The 18729-nt window shown below is 44.2% G+C and overlaps 1 protein-coding gene across 1 annotated transcript in view; it reads right to left on the bottom strand.

The window, feature by feature from the left end:
• itgb5 (integrin, beta 5) overlaps positions 1-18053 on the bottom strand; it is a 58890-nt gene extending 40837 nt beyond the window's left edge. Inside the window, exons 1-9 of the mRNA XM_030428368.1 lie at positions 17290-18053; positions 15159-15244; positions 14796-15003; positions 14354-14603; positions 13395-13563; positions 11380-11541; positions 8779-8874; positions 8586-8675; positions 4737-4871 (exon numbers count right to left, since the gene is read on the bottom strand). Of these exons, the coding sequence (XP_030284228.1) occupies positions 4737-4871; positions 8586-8675; positions 8779-8874; positions 11380-11541; positions 13395-13563; positions 14354-14603; positions 14796-15003; positions 15159-15244; positions 17290-17368 (1275 nt within the window). The 5' untranslated portion in view covers positions 17369-18053. The remainder of the gene's footprint in view (positions 1-4736; positions 4872-8585; positions 8676-8778; positions 8875-11379; positions 11542-13394; positions 13564-14353; positions 14604-14795; positions 15004-15158; positions 15245-17289) is intronic.
• Between the last annotated feature and the right edge of the window lie 676 nt (positions 18054-18729).

Below are 18729 nucleotides of genomic sequence, written 5' to 3'. Positions count from 1 at the left end.
CGATTCACTCAATCATGTGGCTCATTGTGGAGAAACCCGGGTAGAAAACTTGGCAGGAAGTAGTAGTAGGAGAGGACACTGGGGGGGATGGGCACGGGTGAGGAGACGATGCATCCAGAGGGCACCAATTGAGAAAATGCCTAAACACACTCAGCTGGTTGTGTAATGCAATTCAAAGGGATGGACGGTGTGCTAGGTTGTACTATGGTAGGGTGTAAGAGGTGGGACAGCTGGAACACATGTAGACAGGAGGAGAACGCTAATGGAGGAGTTAACTCTGACAGAAACATGTCAGTGTTTCCGAAGACAAATCTTTGCTATGATGGAATTCAAATGACTGCCTCAAATTCAATTACGGGGACAACCCCCACAGAGACGGTTACACAAAACAACATAACCAAACTCAAATGCTTCTGATTTGTTTGGCCAGAAATTACCCCCCCCTTCCCAAAAAAAAAAAGAGAAAGGAATGACCTGCAGCATGTTAGCACAGGCTTGTTTCATTCATCTGCGTGATTCTATTCAGTGCTCGTTCATTTCTGCAGCGCAACAGTGAAAAGGATGCCGGCTGAACAACAGGCTCTCCAGCTAGCGTTTCTCCCCCTGCCAGCTCGCTCCTTTCATGGCCCGCAGTTTCACAGGCCTCCTCCTGCCTGCTTTTGTGCGAGGTCATTGAGATGCAGCATCAGGCTCGAGCTCGCACACACACAGTGACTGACACCTGGGCCACATCCTCAGCGGAGACTGGGAAGCTTGGCACCCGGCGGACAGAGCTGCCATCCTCAATCTCCTTTCACCACTCGGGATAAAAGACATGAGCGAGCCCCATCACCCGAGAGCCCCCTTCTATTCCCTGGTGTTATTCTGCCTCGATCACCCTCAACTCCTCCACCACCCATTCCCAGGAAAAAAAAACAGGAAAATAAAGCGGCCAAAGGAGAAGAGCGGGGGGGGGGGGGGGGGGGGGGAAGAATTCCACCACGCCAAAGCTCACTGTGTGACAGCATGTATGAAGTCGCCCCTTCCTAGCATTTTCAATGGGTCCAGGACTCATTACAGATCTTAACTGAGGCCTGTAAAGAATATAAAGTGACCACCAGGAAGTGGTTCTGAGCAAAATTCAAACTAATTAAGATGTAGCATCATCCCGTGTCACCCGACCTCTGCTTTTGTTCGGAGACTGAACACACATTTTAGCAGCAGTAAGTGCAGCTGAAGCCCACAGCCATGGAAAATACACAAGCCTTCAAACATTCAGTATATCATTCCCAAGTAGGAGACAAACTGTTACTGCTCCAGTGTGTCTCATCCATCAGTGCACCACACAGAACTTCCACTTCAACGTAAGAAAAGGGCCAATATTTTCCAGTGCAACTGTCCATCAAACGTGGACAGTTTTCCACACAACTTGAACACAATAAGAAGCAGGAAAAACAGTTGAAATCATCTTTGAATACAGAATGGTAAAGCTTAGGCTATAAATTAACTGTTATTACGAGAAATAAGCAAGTAACAGGGTCATTTTCATGTAGAGACGAGGGGGAGGGGATGTCAGTGTGCCAGCCATTAAAAGGAAGCCTTACTGATTGTTAACCAGATATCTAACTGGTTAAAAATCAAATGCTATATAAACAAACATGTTTCTCATCCCAACTCCTAGAAAGTGTATGCATATGAACAATGGTCAGCTTAACTCCATGCTGCCTGCACCCAGAGTTCTACACTCATTTGCAGCACAGGTCGGCCAAGTGACGTGGAGGTGGCACAATCAGATGGACTTCTGCAGGCCCTAGGGCTGTGGACAGCACTATAGACTGTACTTCCACATTTGTGTATACAGCGCTCCAACAGCAATTATTTACTTGCATTTTGCAACCATTTTCGGAGACAGTGTAACCACTATAGTATATAATTTGTCACACAAGGGGCAGCTTAATGTTCAGCTGTGCCCCGAGTAACAAGGAACCAACAAAAACAAAACTCATTGTGTAAAAGTGTTGACAGGAACCTTAAACTGCAAACGAGGTTGATTATGACTCTTTGATTTACACATTTCTGATCCATTGAGGTTTTAAATTTGTCGCAACCAGGAAGTAAACCCAGAAGATAGAAAACCATTTTTGGCAGATGCACTAGGCCATCAGATACTCTTTTAGTTACCAAAGTCTCTAAAATGACAACAAGACTTCCAGCAGCTTTAACCTGTACAACAGAGAACTGTGGAGGGTTTCGTGTAGCGTTCCCTGGGGAGTACAGCACATCTTAACATTATTAAGTCAATCCTCAGCAAAACCTCCAGATTTAAGTTTTAATCTCTATAGTTGTCAGATCTATTTTATAAGACCTCAACAACATCAACCGTCCTATTGTGCAAATTGCCCACAAGTGTCAGTGTACTCAGCAGTAATAGCATTTAACTTATGAACTCTCTCATGAAAAACGCAATCTTAAAACAACTTAATGTTTAGAGCCCTGACAACAAGGACCTCAATAATGTACTAATGATAATAAACAGATAAAACCACCCAGTCTTCATCTCACTGGGATACAGGATAAGGACAGCTTTGTTTGCTCTTTTAACTGGATGATAAACCTCTGCTCTCCTTCATCCAGATTCTTACTGCCTCTCTGCCAATTATCTATAGTCATGACAACACAATCACAATGTTCTGTTCTGAAAATAAAACTCCATGCAAGGGGGCGTGTTGGTGTGCTCATGTTGCTACAGGTACTGGCAGGAAGATCCAGTCAGTCCAGTTTGAATCCGTTTGATCTGAGAGCATGAAGGCTCGTCAGACAACAAAACACTCTGCAGTGGTGAATCCTAATCATACCACGAAAAATGATGACATGAATCATCGACTTCATCCTCTGTTTGGATGATAATGAGTCCAAAGGCCAGCCAGGTTCAATATTTGTACTGGATGAACATTTTTTTTTTTTTTTGTGCAGTGCTATTGTTGGGTTGACGCAGCTCATGGACAGTGGGTCAGACTGTCTCTTTCCCAGAGCTGTATCCACTGCTGATTGAATCCAGCTGAGAGGCAAAAGAGCAAATACTCCCTGAGGAATGAAAAGTCTCTGCCAAGAGAGCTGTGTGATGATAATTAGGCCTTTCCTTCTATTTGATATCGTAGATAAGCATCAGCAAGCAGCTAGAATACACTTACAAATGAGTCAATTCATTATCAAGAAGCAGACGTCTTCAGGAAATACAGGGACAGTAACAAAATGTATCCTGGAGTGAACCTCTGTCGTCACTGGCACTTTCATTAGAGCGGCTCCTCTTTTCTATCTCTTCAGCTACAGTGAAGAGCAATATAACCCCCTCCACCATCGCAGATTTCATCAGACAGGAACTCTCTTCAAGAGGATTCAAAGGTCACAGGGAGCTCGTCTGACACTGCCAAGTCACAACTTGCTTTCTTCAGTCGCTGTCTGTGATTCTGAATCCAACAGAAGGGTCCAGCTGGACTGTATGATCTGAAACCAATATTAGAATACATTCTCATCGCTATAGTTACAAATGTAACATATTCTTCAAATACATGGAAAACGTATAATGATAAGTATGTTTTGCTGTATAGCAAGGATGAGACGAGCCGGTGTGTAATCAGTTAAAGGTCTGACAGCAACAGACAGCAACCTCTGGCTGCATCCTGACGACTCTCTTCTTCAAGCAGAAAGATACTGTGGAGCCTTGGGATAACCTCTCCAGCAGCGCGTAGAATGAAACATATGAAGACATGTTACCAACAAAATTCCAGAGAACTAATGCAACAGAAACTGTATCTATAGCAGCAGATCTCAGAGTGACTACAAAGTATTACACCCCATCAGTCAATGTTAAAGGAAACGACAAAAAATCCTTTCTCTGGGTCTGTTAACGGGGTCCGTCTGGGTCATGACACATCCTCCATCCAAGTTTCATGAAAACCTGTTCAGCAGTTTTTGCAGGATCCTGCTGACAAACCAACAAACCAACAAACAGACAAACCAATACAATACAATCAAACCAAAACACTGGTGACAACTTAACCTCCTCCACTGTGGTAAATATACTGTCAGTCTGTACGGGCATGTATACAGTAAGAGTAGAAACCTCCCTGCATACACAAAATAGATAACTATTTTTCCAGCACAAACGCTGGTCACTACTTCAAATACTCTCTCTCTGGATCTGTAATCTCTCAAATGGTTGTTTTCCACTCTCATACAGCGATTCCTCGTGCCGTCTCACTGCAGCTCCAGACGCTGCCCTGGATGTGTTGGAGAGGTGATCTGATCTGTGGCAGAACAAGTCTCGGACGTTTTTAGCCCGTCTGAATTAAATATAAACTTCATGACGCAAGTGCTTAAATTTGTTGCCAAAACACCTTCATAGTAGGGTGTCTATGCACTTGTACTGATAATACTGCAAACACAACAGCGCCATTATTGACATAAAAAGTCCCTGTTGTTCCATGACAATGCTGTAGCCTGACTAATTCATGGGTGAAAACTGAAAAACTTAATTTATCTGACAGGACACTTTCATGGATATCCCGATTCATTAAAAAAACTTTAAGTAAAGCCATCTCTTTAAGATCTTAAAACCCCTGATGAAGTTTTCATAACCCAAAACAATAAAAAGGTGCCGGTGAAGACAGCCAGCCAAACCTCTTCACGACCAACAGGATGGATAAGACATTCATCAGTGAGGTGAGCTGCAGAGGGGAGCGTGGACAGGGACTCACTGTGTCTCCTATCTTCAGGTCGGCACACTTCCTGAGGCCTGGCAGCGGCTTTCCATCCTGGCAGGTGGCGGTGAAGGAAAGGCTGATGTCCTCTGGGTGATCCCACACTGACAGCTCCACTTTAGAACGGATGTTCTGAGGAGAACACACACAGAAAGACACACAGTCGGCTGGTACATGTTAGGGACTCCAAGCTTGCAGATTTAAATAAAACCATTCCAGACTTTTTTCCACTGTTCTGAAACTAGAGCCACATTAATACGAAGCCTCTTACACACACATTTCTATCAAAGCCACCTCAGTCTATCCCCAACCTAACCCTTGAGTAACAGTGTGGAAAAGAGTGAAACATGGGGAATGTGCTGCCTCGGTATGGCACATCTTTATAGTCAATTTTACCAAAACCACAAGCGTGTGCATGCACACAGGTTGCATGTGTGTGGACGTGAAATACCATGGCAGTTTGCAATGCCAGCTCGCATCTGGCTCTGCGCAACATGTGCAGAGCCAGGCTGCGGTCATGCACACTTACTGCGATGTAGCTGTGCCGAGGATAAATCGGGATCGAACTCTGTGCACGCGGATGAGCATGCCCTCATTCACTCCGCCTCACACACACACACACACACACACACACTTACACTTTTCTGACCCTTCGCACAATCCCAGCGAGGGAGCAGCTTCGTGCCACAGCTGAACTCCGGGAGAAATGAGATGGTTATACAACGAAAACCTCACTGTGTTTGGCAAAGCCCATCTAGCCAACAACCCCAGAGTGGTGGATATAATATGGCAGCTGGAATGTTAATAAGGCTGTGAGTCAAAGCACTTCATTCAGGCTCACTCCCACACACCGAGCATGTCACGTCTGTGTTTGACACGACTTTCTGTCGCAGAGAATACACTGCCACGGGCCAAAGCAACACGCAGCTCCTCCAAACTCTGTCCACCCACACAGGAAAACATTCAGGGAAAGGTTGAGCGCATGGAGTAAAAAACACATTTTCATTTCATAATCTTGCGAAGGAGCCATCTTAAAGTAGGGCTGCCTTTAATAAGTCATTATCATTAGTCCAGTGACAGGTTAGAACAGAGTATTATCTGCTTCAATTCATCATCAGTTGCAACCAGACTGGAAGCTCAGAGAGGTATTAGGAGTGGAGGGGCTGGGGCTAGCTGGTTGATAGCTAACTCTGGCAGATATCTCTCCAACACAATAACACTGTTGATAATCTTTGTTCATTTTTGAATGTTTGAAACTACATTTCTAAAATATTGCCTCTTTAATACGACACAGAATCTAAATTTGGAAATCATCCTTAGGGTCTCTTGGATGCTCAGGACAGATTAAAACTCAATCCAGTGAAAAATGAAGTAGTCTTGAGTAGTCTCTGCAGAATGTTTACAGTAATCTATCTACAAATGCACGGAATCTCTGTGTGTGTGTGTGTGTGTGTGTGTGTGTGTGTGTGTGTGTGTGTGTGTGTGTGTGTGTGTCTGTTGGTCAAATATCTCTGTGGATAAGGATCAAACTGACCCGAGACTTTCAACATGGCTGCTGCGTGGTTCAGTGGTGTGCATCTAAGCATTTGTTTGGACTGCAATGATACCGTGAATAAAGTATTTCATAAATGCTTTACACATTCTGCCGAGCATTGTCCACCATAGCCACCACAGTCACGTGCGCACCAGAGCCAATCACTGCACACTGTGGCCACGTGCGCACCAGAGCCAATCACTGCAGATCTCAAGCCCACGACATACCTGAAGAAACAAGCGGATTTATACCTGCAGCGGCGCGAGATGGACCGGGATTTTGCCAGCGGTTCGGTCCGTTCTGTTCTGTTCTGTGCATCTAAACTGACTGTTGTGGATTAATGAGATTAAACGAGTCCGGACCGAGTTTGTTCGGGTCTGAGGAGATCCGGAGACATGCGGACAACAAAGTGGAATCGGAATCTGTGGATGTTCATGTGTAGCTAGCCGCTAGTTGCATTGCCGTCACGTTTGCTTTGTGTCTGGTGCAGGAAAAAACTTTTGGGCTTTTGTCATGAAAGTGTCTAAGCAGCAAGTTTGGTTGTTGAGGAACAGGAAGTTGTGGGAGGGACCTAGGTGGATGATTGACAGGCAACGACGGTCGGACAGCGATATTGAGAGTTGAGAGATTTGTGACATTTAGCGTGTTTGGAGTGTATAGTTAGTGTGTCATGTAGTGTTTGGTGTAGTGTGTTTAGTGTGTAGTGGAGTCGGTTTTTTGTTTAATGAGTCAGAATAATGAGGAGAAGCTGAATGTGGAGCAGGCAGTGCAGCTCTTCATTCAGCTGGAAGGAGCTCAGGCAGACCTGAGCATTGCCTGCATTTAAATGTAAATAGTTACATATAACTTTGTACATTTTTTAAATGTATGCACAAATTTAGCAAACAACAATTTATATTTGCATTATAAGTAAAAAAAAAAAAAAGGTTTGTTGTAAATATGTTTATTTGTGGTTTTCACAGTAAAAAAATCAAACTTTTTCTACTCGGATTTTATGGTTTTTTTGTGATTTTAGGTCCATTGTGTTAATACAGTTTGTCAAAATAAAAGAAATAACTGTACAGTCACACATGTGAGGTTGTGCTAAAAATAATGACACCAAGTAAATAGCTTTTAAGGTGAAATATAATGGCAAAATCAAAAATATTCAAAAACAGCCAATTATACCCTGGAATATCGGATTTCACAACAAACCTAAATATCCCTGACGTCCCACCTTCAAACACAGCCTCATTTGGCCATCCATGAAAAAGCTCCTTAACCTCCCACTTTTTTATAGGAATACACTTTTGTTACAGGCACTGCACTAGTCAAATTAAAGACAAGTAATATTTTTCCAGGTCTTCCATCTTTGTGTGATTGTGTATGGAGGCTGTATTCTACAAGGCTCAGGAAATGTTAAGTTACAGCACTAATGGTTTGTTTAGTTTAGTTTTGTTGCATATAAGACAATGTCATCTTCTTCTGTACATTACTTTAACTTTTCAAAACAAGCTGAAATTTACTCCTGAGGGTCACAGTATTCTTGGGTATCCGGGGTACAGCTGTAGGATTTTGAAGGGTCCCATGAATTTAAAAGATGTTTTTACATGATTTTCCAAGAAAATCCATGACATGAAGCAGCGGGGGACTGAGGTGAGCTGGTCTGGACTGATCTGCAGCACATATATGTTTTTTCCAGTTCCCATCTTGAACATTGTGTCATGACAACTCAAATGCATCTTGCGACTGCTGGCTGAGGGCTCCGACCCTGAGGTTGGATCCACTGGTTTATTCTCTAAAATGGGAGAAAATAGTGGATGTGTGTGCAACACAGTCGTTCACACAGCTAATGTGACATCTTCAAAATCCTTTGTTTTGTCTCTGGACTTTAGTCTAAGGCCCAAAGTTATTACACTCCTGGCATATCAACCCATTTAACTGGAGAAGCTGAAACTAAAGTGCATGACTTTTGTGCTTGGTTAGTGGCTTCAGTGATAACTGCATTAACCAAAATTACTCATTCTTTTTCTGTCAACTAATCACTTCTTTCCCCATGAAAAGTATCTTGGTGAAAAGTATGTCATTTGCTACAAAGTCAGCTGTTAAAACCACTTCAGCAGCCCGGCCTCTCCACCAAAATGAGTAATCCAGAGTGTGCAGCCACCAATGTCAGCTGGAGGCTCATTAACTGTGTCACAGAAGTGGGAAGCTATAAAGAATTTCTCCCCCTCTTCTTATCTCACTCCTCTATGTCGTTGCTTCACTCTCCCTCCCTCCCACACAAACACAAACAGGAAACCGGACACGCAGCCCAGACTTTCTGTACTCACATTATAAGCTGCGATGATCAGCTGAATTACATTCTTGGAGTCCTGGTCCAGGATCTCCACTGTGGTTCCAGGTATGAGAGCTGTAAAATTCTTTGTAAGCGTAGAAACAGGAGACAGCGTGAGCTACTTAAATATAAAGAAAGAAATGATAAAAGCATGTGTGCTTGATGAAAACGTTCTCAAATCAAGTTACCTTATAAATAACATACAGCCGTTTCGTCACCGCAAAGATGAGGAAGATGTTATTTTCTGCCAGTTTCTCGCCCAGAAGAGCCAGAGAGGGATAGTCCTGCAGAGAGAGAGAGAGAGAGGGAGAGAGAGGGACACGGGCATTATGGGTATTTCTGTCCACAAATACCATATACAGACTTCCCAGTCAGGAAGCTAGCTATCAAATGCTGATGCACTTCTGACCCCCGTGTTGTGTTTACATTGCTCTGCTGGCCTCCTGACATCAGCAGGCAGGAGGGTGCGGTTTCTTCTTTAAGACAGAGTTCATGTTATTACATTTCAGTGTTAGACAGACCAGATCCTTCAGATGTGGTTCAGTTCATTGGATCCATTTCAGTCACAATACTGGAATTTTTAACTTCTATATGGTACCTTGAAAGTATCAATATTTGATACCACCAGGAATAATCTACATAACGTTACAGGCAGAGCCTTTTCGATTCCTATTCAAAGTTAAATATAACAAGGCTGGTGTGGTGTGTGTCTGCAGAAATGTGTGTGTGTCAACTCTCTGTTAGAGAGAGCACACTGCTGACACAGTTTGAAATGCTCAGTACTGTATGTAGTATTATTTTTGATGACATTAGTCCCTACTGAGAATTTGATTTCAGACTGGAGTCAAAGTTAGCGTATTATTCAAGATAACTTCTCTCCTTTCATGAGAGAATTTCTGAGACCTGACATCAACATGTGTCTTGGGTGATCCTGTCCGTCACTTCCAACCTGCCATTAACACGCACCTTAACATGCAACTTCGCCACTCTATCTACAAATAACACCACTAAGACAGACGGACACAGTGTTTTTTTACACAAGAAAAAGAAATATCTTCATGTATAACATCTGCTGAAGTTACAGGAAGGCCGACACTACTCAGAATTTGTCAAAGACAGAATTTCAAAAAGTTTATAAAGTTTCTCTTAACTCTCCAACTCACAGTAATGAGTGATTTTCTAAGGGAGTCTGGGGATTTTCTCCAAGAAGTAACCTATATTGGTTACTGTTACTGGTGCGACAGGCCGGTACAGCGACGCTGGGACAAAGTGACACTATGAGGAGGCATGAATGATTTCAGAATTTGCCGTTGCTGTTTCACACTGTTCTGTAAGTTTCTCCTCACTTAACAACTCTGGATGTGTCTGGTGGTATTTTGGTTATAAGTTCAATGGTTGGATCAGTCAAAACACGCAGCATGTTCACAAACATCTGCTGCCAACATGGTGGAGAGAGCCCAGACATGTCATTTACATCACGGTGAACCACGTGGAAATCAGACGGCGTGTAATCCATCGCGCCGGTTGTTGTGGCTGTTTCTTGTTCTCCGCAGGGCTTCAGTCGGCGTCCTGTCACTAAAACAACCTTCACGCCCTGCACCCACGACGTGCTTCTTGGGATACACCGAGTGACTGGATCACAAAACGTCTTGGTGCTCGTTTACTCTCGTCATCATAGCCGTCCGCTTGTGTTCTCATCCCCTGATTCCTGCATGTCAGTGCCAGGTCTGAACAGAATCAACACAGCTATCGATAATTCTTCTGACATTCTCCTTATGAGAAAAATTATAAACCATGAAAAAATAATTGCAAACTTCTGTTAAATGAAATTACCCTGCCATCCACATGATATGTGTTTTCTCTGGCGTCTTCAAATATTGTATAAACTTATCACTCATGAAAGACCTTCTTTGTGTGCTAACAAACACAAACCTGTGGTGCCTGATTATCACTCATATCACAGCGGCTCCACGGTGACCCTGCGTCAGTCGGAAGAGTTTGGCCGAAAATGTGAGCCTGAGCTTAACAAAGAGGAAAGCGTACACACCCTCAGCTGCGTATTTACAAGTCTATTCCGTGGTTTTTACTAGTAGCCTCCAGGTGTGGACGTGTGCGTCGGCCCTTCCCTCTCCAATTACCGACAACTATTAATAAGCACGTGGCACTCAAGGCGTCGGGTTGGATAAGAATTTAAAGAATGCCTCAGTCTACTTCAGCTCAGTAGACTCAAACTTTTCTTTGCAATAAAAAGGCAGATCTAGCAAACATATCGGACGTGAAATTCACTGACTTCCAGTAACACAGGCTTGGATAAGAGCCCGGTAGTGCCAGTCATTTCTGGAAGGTAGGCTTATTATTATAATAAAAACCTTAGTCATCAAAGAGGTAGCAGGCTCAACATATCAGACTAAACGTTTAGTCATTCTTTGGGTAAACAGTGGGAGTTAAAACGTGTATTCACAGCTGGATTTTGTCAGGAAAATTACCAGAGCTTTGTTGAACAACAGCAAAGTGTGTTTCTGTAAATTCCGGGTTTCAAGTTTCTTGCGGAATTTTAAGCTGCAGGGTGAATTTGATGCTCTAAGATCTCTGATAGCTCCACTGAGGTCCACACCAGCCAGTACACACATCACACAAGAGTGTATATTCAGCGTGGCGTGTTCACCGTAATGTTTTTTTTTTCATAAAAGCTTATCAATTTGTTCAAATGACGGTAGAAGTGTCTGTATTTGGAACCGTCTCACTCGTCTCCAGTATTAAATGCTGCGCTGTTTATGAGCTGGTCTCACCATCTCCGTGGAGGCGCTGTACTCGTTCCTGTCATTGAGGTGACACTGTCCGTCGTGGGGCTCGACGAGGCCTCCCAGCCTGCCGTCCAGAGCCAGGTGGGGGACGTCGTCTGTGGCGAACACCAGCAGGTGGTAGGCCTCCTTTCTCCAACCGATCTCCGTCTGCTCACACGGGACAGCAGGATTAGGACCAGAGGATAGTGTACTGTTATTTGGTTTGGTTATTACGGTCGCACCGAAGGAAACTTATCAGAGCCAGTATGTGTGAAGACATTTACATTACAGATTAAAGAAACAGCGTGTCAGCACATTAATAAATAGCTTTAATCCTGGGTTCTATAGGCACTGTCATTCAACTAGAAACCCATGGATGTCCATCTACACATTAGGGACATTAGGGAGGAAAACGTTTGACATTTTTTGCAGTGATCTCTAAAATGTGGTTGTTAATATTTCTGTCTGAAATGAGATGCATTACAAAGCTCTAAAGAAGGTATTCATAAGAGCACACATCCAACGTCATATACACAGACCCCGATATACCTCTGATAGGCCAACGTCAGACTTTCATATCTGTCCGGCTGTAATTATGGATCATCACTATCAACAGGCCTGACGACCACTGATCCAAACACACACACACACACACAAAACAGAGAGAGCCAGAGCTTTCTGCCACAGGTCCGGTCCTGGCCATTATAAAAAGAGGAAACAACCGGCATGCTGACTAATGTGCGGCACTAAAGAAACAAGAGCGGGATTGTCCAATTCTTTTGTTCGCTATTGGGCTGGTGCAGTACACAGTGCCCTTATCAGAGGCGTCTTTGGAGAGTCACTGTGACAAAAAGAGAAAATATGTTGAGCTATCTCCTGTTGTTAAGGACATCCGGCCAAAAACGGAAGCAATTACATCGCAAGGAAACACACTGTGTACAACTCATGGACCAGGCATGTGTGTCTGACAAGTTATGTGTAAACAATGACATGTCCAGTAGCACATTCACAATGAATGAGATGACGGATCATTACTGTCTGATTCTCACCTCAGCAACAGCTAAATATGTTGTTCTTAAAGGAGCAGTTCATCCAAAAATGAAAATTCGCTAATTATCTCGTTTTATGATCCAAAAAACATTTCTGGAGCTTCACAGCAAGACAGCGCTGAGAAGATGAACACTTGTTTTAAAACTGCCGAGATCCCAAATCAGTCTGGGATCTCTTGGGGCTTCTGGAGACTTGGATTATGCTGCATGAGCTGTATGGAGCCTTTTTTAATTACCTGTTTTTTGGGGGGTTTTAAAACAAGTCTCCTGATACTTCGGTTGTTTAGGACAACACTGCAGGGCTGTTCTGTTGCGAAGCTCGTTTTGTGGACTCCGAAAATCTACCTGACTTTCCATCAGCACTGACTGAATTTCATTTTCTGAGTGAACTGTTTCTTTAAAAGAAGCAGCTAATCAGCTGGCATCCTGCTAACCCATTTAATCAATGGGAGAAAATATGTTTTCTATTTTGGAGAAAACATAACTAGTTAATTCAATTTATTCATTTTAAGTCATATTCCTGGGAGAACCTTCACGCTGACTTGCTGAACTGACTCCCACTAACTTAAATTAAAAAACTAAAACTAAAAGACAGCGGATCAGTGAGGCTCTGGGACAGACCAGCCCAGCCTCCACTGACTGTTTGAAATAGTGCAGTGTGAGTAAATTACAAGGCAGCAGCTAGTTGGAGGAAGTCATTCTCTTCCTGTAGAAAACAATTAAACTGGGAGAGGAAAACAGGGTTATGACTCGTCCTCATGTTTAACCAGCTGCACCAGACTGCACTTCCTGTCCATACCCCCTGGTGCTTTTAATTAACAAGCAATTAGCCGCCTGTCACAAGGATGTCCCAGTGGTTTCGCAGCAGCCTCCCCCTCTATCTGAAACAAATGTGAGCAGTCCCTAAATCCAGCCAAGTCAGAGTTCACTTAAAGGGGTCATTCAAATAAGAAGAAGCTGAACACTTGTCACCTTACAAACCGCAGCCTGCAGGATGGCGTCGAAGCCGCCCTCTGGTGCGTCCCGGTTGCGAGACACCATCTGCTTCTGCACCTCCTCGTTAAAACGGTCCACTTTATCAGTCAGCGGGAGAATGTGGCGGAAACCGAAGGTGGGGACACAGTTGGGGAAGAGTTTGTATCTGCGCAGGGCGACAGAAGAGAAGACATCCAGACCGTCAGGACAATGTTCAGAGCAGCAAAAAGATCTTTTATCTGTATTCATTCACAACATGACTTCATTTATACAACATTCATGAAAAGATGAAAAATGTCACTGATGGTTCAGTTTGGCTTAAAATATAAACTCTGACATACTTTCTGATATTTCCTCACATAAATGGGGCGAGGAATAGCAGAAGTGAGCGGGGTTGCTCAGGGGTCAAAATGTTGTCATCTATCCCTTTAAATGTTGTCCGGCTGTGCTTCACTGTGTGTGGCTGGCGCACACACACACACACACACACAGACACACACACTCCCAACCAAAGCCATAACCTAGATGGGAAGTGATGCGCGATGGCGGGCGCTGAGTGAGGGCAGCGCAGCCTCACCTCCGGGGCAAACATGGTGTGCCACAGCTTTTCACCCTCTATCTGTTCTGCTCCCTTTCAGTTCGCCCTCATCAACCACCCAGAGGAGAGGGGCCATTTTGAAAACACGTCCTCACTCTGCTTTATCAAACATGACAAAAATCCCTCATTCTTGCGACAGCAGGATTTCCATCTATATATGATTCATGAATGTGCAAAAATAGACTGCGGGGTAAAGTAAAGGATTATTTCAGGATTTCCTTTTCATCCACTGCGGCACACTTATGTCACGAGAGAGGAGTTCTTAAGCTCAACCTCACCTACATAAATCCCTTTATTCATCTTTTAACAGACCTTTAATATATATCTACCCAAAGCACCATCCCACTCCACTACCCACCCGCTGCACGGATTCTCCTGGTACTTGGGTGCTGTGTAGGAGAAGGGAGACATGTTTTTATCCACAAAGGACCCAAAGCCCAGCCTGAAGTTGCTGGTGAGCTTGCCCATCTCGTGCGCCAGCTTGGTGCCCAAGTTACGGATGGTGTCCAGGTCATCTTTCATGGAAAGAGAGAGGTCCATCAGGTAGTAGAGATCCACTGGGTAGTCCTCCACCTGCCGCACCTGCAGCCCGAACGACGTCTGTTCTCCTGGATGAGCAGGTGATGAGGAGAAGTTAGCTGGTTTACTCGACAAAAAAAAACAAAAAAAAAAACGCAGGAGTGGAGGAAGGATGCTTTGTATTATTTATGAGACAACTTTCCTCTTTTAACTGTGCCTTCTCTCATGCGTGTGTAATGGTTTTCCTCCCCGACTCTAAGTGTGCAGAGGAGAGGACTCACCCGGCCGCAGGCTGAGAGAGATCTTTTGAGGCATGATCTGGACGACATCAAACTGGGCCAACCCGGAACCCGTAGAACTCAGCGGCATGTTCTTCAGGACAGAAATGCTGCTGGTGGGGTACTCGATGAACTGCGCCCCGCAGCCCCTCCGCTGCAAGTTTTGAATAAAATCGCACCGGGACGTCAGACCCCGCCCCCTCCCAAAGTCCTGAAGGATGGAAAGGAACAAACCTCACATTAGTGTTTGTTGTAACGCTTGAAAAAATGATAAAGGGTTGAAATGTCTTGACACAAGTGGCCAACAATTATTGTTTCATCCCACTGTGCAGTGTATCTGGAGATAATGGAGCAGGTAGGCTGTACCTCCTGTGCGCACCAGGCGCAGCTGGGGTGAATCAGGAGGCATTCTTCACAGGAAGTAGCACTGCCACTCATACACATGTTGAGACCTGAGAAGAGGTGCGAGAGTGAGAACAGATCACGGTCAGGGATGGTTTCAGCTCTGAGACTGAAGCTGGAAAACAATCACTTACATATAAGGACTTGTATATCACCAGGTATATCTAAAAAAAACTACGCAGGCTTCACAGGCGAGTCCCAGAGTCCCACAAAGCCCGTCTTTGATGAATGGTTCAAACTGATGAAGGACACTGCCTCTTTTCAATCGTCATTCACAAGGGCTAATCATTACTGAAGGAAGTTCCATCAAGTTACTGTCTAATATTTTAACAGACGCAAAAAAAACACATAAAGGAATGAAAAGATTTCTGCCGTCTCAAGGCCACTCTGCTACGATCCTGTCATATTTTAGTGCACGGCACACTGTATCCCTTTTCATCTGTAGAAGCACTCATCGCTCTTTATGTTTTTAAACTGTTGCACAACTCAAGCCCACATCCCACATCTTCTCTTTTACAACTGTTCCTCACACACTTATTGTAATGTGTTGACTTGCATTGCATTTCGCTATTGAGGGACAAGGGTTCATGTTACTGCACAGCACTTTTTGTTGGCAATGAGTGTGAGAGGTGTTTAATCAGCTCGCGGCCTTAAAACACTATTGTCATACTCTTCGGCCATATCGCAAAACACAACACATCTCAATGTTCTGAAACCCTTACAGAAATGTTGGGGTACCAAAATCAAGATGAAATACCTCAATATTGATGTAATGTCAATATTGTAGGAATGAATATTGGCACTTAAAAATTAATTTGGCAATATATTACAGATACACTGGTGCCAGATATCAATACTTCTATTGAAACGTGCAGGTGCACTGAACAGATTCACCTGATCATGTGACTCACTGGTCACGACTTCATGAATCCTTGTTGTGTAAACTTCTGCAAACTCCATTTACAAACATTACATTCAGACTGAATCTATGATGATCCTGGTGACTATAGCTGTATCCCGTGTCTCCTCTTGTGTCCGCAGCCTTTTGCCACTATTTCACATTGGAATGATGGCACACATGGACAGGTTGCACTCAGTGTGTGTGATAAAGAGGCACCACGCTCGCACTCGGTGCACCTTTTATACATTGTTTCATCGTATATGAAGTCAAACTGTGTGAAAGTGACACCACATCGCAGTGAACACATACAGAGTTCCAGCACTTTGCCTTTTTAAAGGTGCAGTATATTCTTCAGTTACACAGATAATGTGATGTATTGTTTGATGACTGCCCTGTAATGCACCAGTTATCGCAGAGTCGCTGTATCGGGATACTATCATTTTTGCGGTTTACTCTGCGATTGCCTACATTATGACAAAATAATATCAGATTGGGATTTTTGATCAATAATCAGCAGTAATGTCGATAGATAAAAAAAAAAAAGATCACTTTAGTGTAAAAACAGGAGAATATAACACCTGACATATCACCATATCCAACATCTAACATCTAAGAACATCTAAGATGAGTATTAGTCTTACATCACATAAAGATACAGTATCCATCTATTGCCCAGCCCCGACACACACCACGCCATTATCTAGTCTCCTCACAGGGGAAGGATGCTCCACATTACACTTGTGTTTCATATGTACAGACTGTCAGTGATACAGTATAATAAATACTGCTGGCATTTGATGATTGTTATATTCCTTTAACATTAAAAGCCCATAGGGGTGTGTGTGTGTGTGTGTGTGTGTGTGTGTGTGTGTGTGTATGTGTGTGTGTGTGTGTGTGTGTGTGTGTGTGTGTGTGTGTGTGTGATATTATGCAACACACTGACTTATTTCTAAAGGAGTCGGGTTTGAGTCAATACATGAATGAATGTAATAATATGAGCATCTCTCAGAGCCTTCTCTCTACTGTCAACAACAACCAAGTGATGGCTGCTCCTTCCTCCATGTGGCTCCAGCTCACAGACAGTGTGTGTGTTTGTGTGTGTGTGTGTGTGTGTGTGTGTGCAGACGCTGGCTCACACGCTCCTGATGTGGCAAACACAGGCGGACAACAGAGTGTGTGTTGCTTTGTCCTTACCTCTGGCACTGTGCAGACATGTTTCCAGCAGCACGCAGCACACCGCCGCTCTCCACAGCCACGTCCCCGGGCTCCACATGGTGCCGCTCGGCGTGTTTACCAGCGCTTTGTCAAATACCACTCGTGTCCGTCTGTCCGCAGCTGACACCAGACCAGTGTGTTACTGTAGCACCAGAGCTCTCATTGGCCGCGGTCCTGTTGATGTGTACAAAAAAAACAAAACAACCCACGACAAGCAAAAAGTGCGCTCAGATCGCGTCAGCTGCGCCGAGGCGCTCACACAGGCTCTCACAGAAGGCTCCGTGTGGCAGCAGACACATTTCCATTGTTTCACTGCGAGCAGACAGTGAACGCTCCACACGGTCCGGTTCTGCTGGAGCTACAGTCCGCTCGCTGACCGCCTCTGTCGGGACGCCTCTGCTGCCTTCCACGTCTCGACTACTTCACCCATAGCTGACAGCAACTCCGAAACTTCTCCATCAGTTTCACGGCTCTTCCTCGGTGCCGAACCCGCCGCAGATCTGTTTGAAATGTGAACCGGGAGCTGAAACTAAAAAGGCCTACTGGATAAACAAACACATGAACGCAACCGCGACAGTGATTTTTCTTCCACAGATATGTGTTGCTCGCTCGGTGTCCGGTTCGAGTCCCAGCTGGAATCTCCGCCCATTCCCATCTGAGGATTACATTAACCCGTTCGTTACGTGGTTGAACTGCTGGCACCGTGACACGCTGACACCCGCACAGCCCGCCAGCGGCTGCGGACACCTAGTGGTGGCCCCCGAGAAGTGCACCAGGAGCTGTCAGGGGCCATCACTTGTTGCTGGGGTTCACAGCTGCATGGCTGGCTGTTTAATATGTACTCATACTATACATATATGACTTTGGTGTATGTGATAGTCACTTACAGAACTTGAGTGCAAGTCTAAAAGTGTCTAATGTTAAATGTAATTAAAGGATAAGTTCACCCCCAAAATGAAAATGCAGTCAGTACCTCCTCCCTCATCCTGATGGAGAGTCAGAGTGGGCTGAAGTTTCGAAGTCCACAAAACATTTCTGGAGCTTCACAGCAAAACAGTGTTCTCCTAAACATCTGAAGCAGATGGGAACTTTTTTTAAACATAAAAACAAAAAAGGAAACATCTGAATGAATTCAAATCTCTGGAAGCCCCGAGATCCCAAACTGATTTAAAATGACATTATTTCCATCCTTTTTTAATCACTGTAGCTGTTCAGATAAGAGTGTTAGCATGCATTCCATCTGAGGTTGGTGCACAAGCTCAGTCTCAGGCCTGACTTTCCATCAGAATGCGGTGAGTGGAGTTCATTTTCATTTTTGGGTGAACTTATCTTTTAATTATCAAAAGTAATTTCCATGCAATAAATGTAGTACATGTAAATCATACATACATGTACATGCTTGTACATACTATTTACTCT

This window comes from Sparus aurata, chromosome 9, assembly GCF_900880675.1.
Source record: "Sparus aurata chromosome 9, fSpaAur1.1, whole genome shotgun sequence".
In the NCBI taxonomy this organism is placed as follows: Eukaryota; Metazoa; Chordata; class Actinopteri; order Spariformes; family Sparidae; genus Sparus; species Sparus aurata.
Note: the sequence above shows the minus strand (reverse complement) of the source record. Positions and strands in the feature narration are given on the sequence as shown.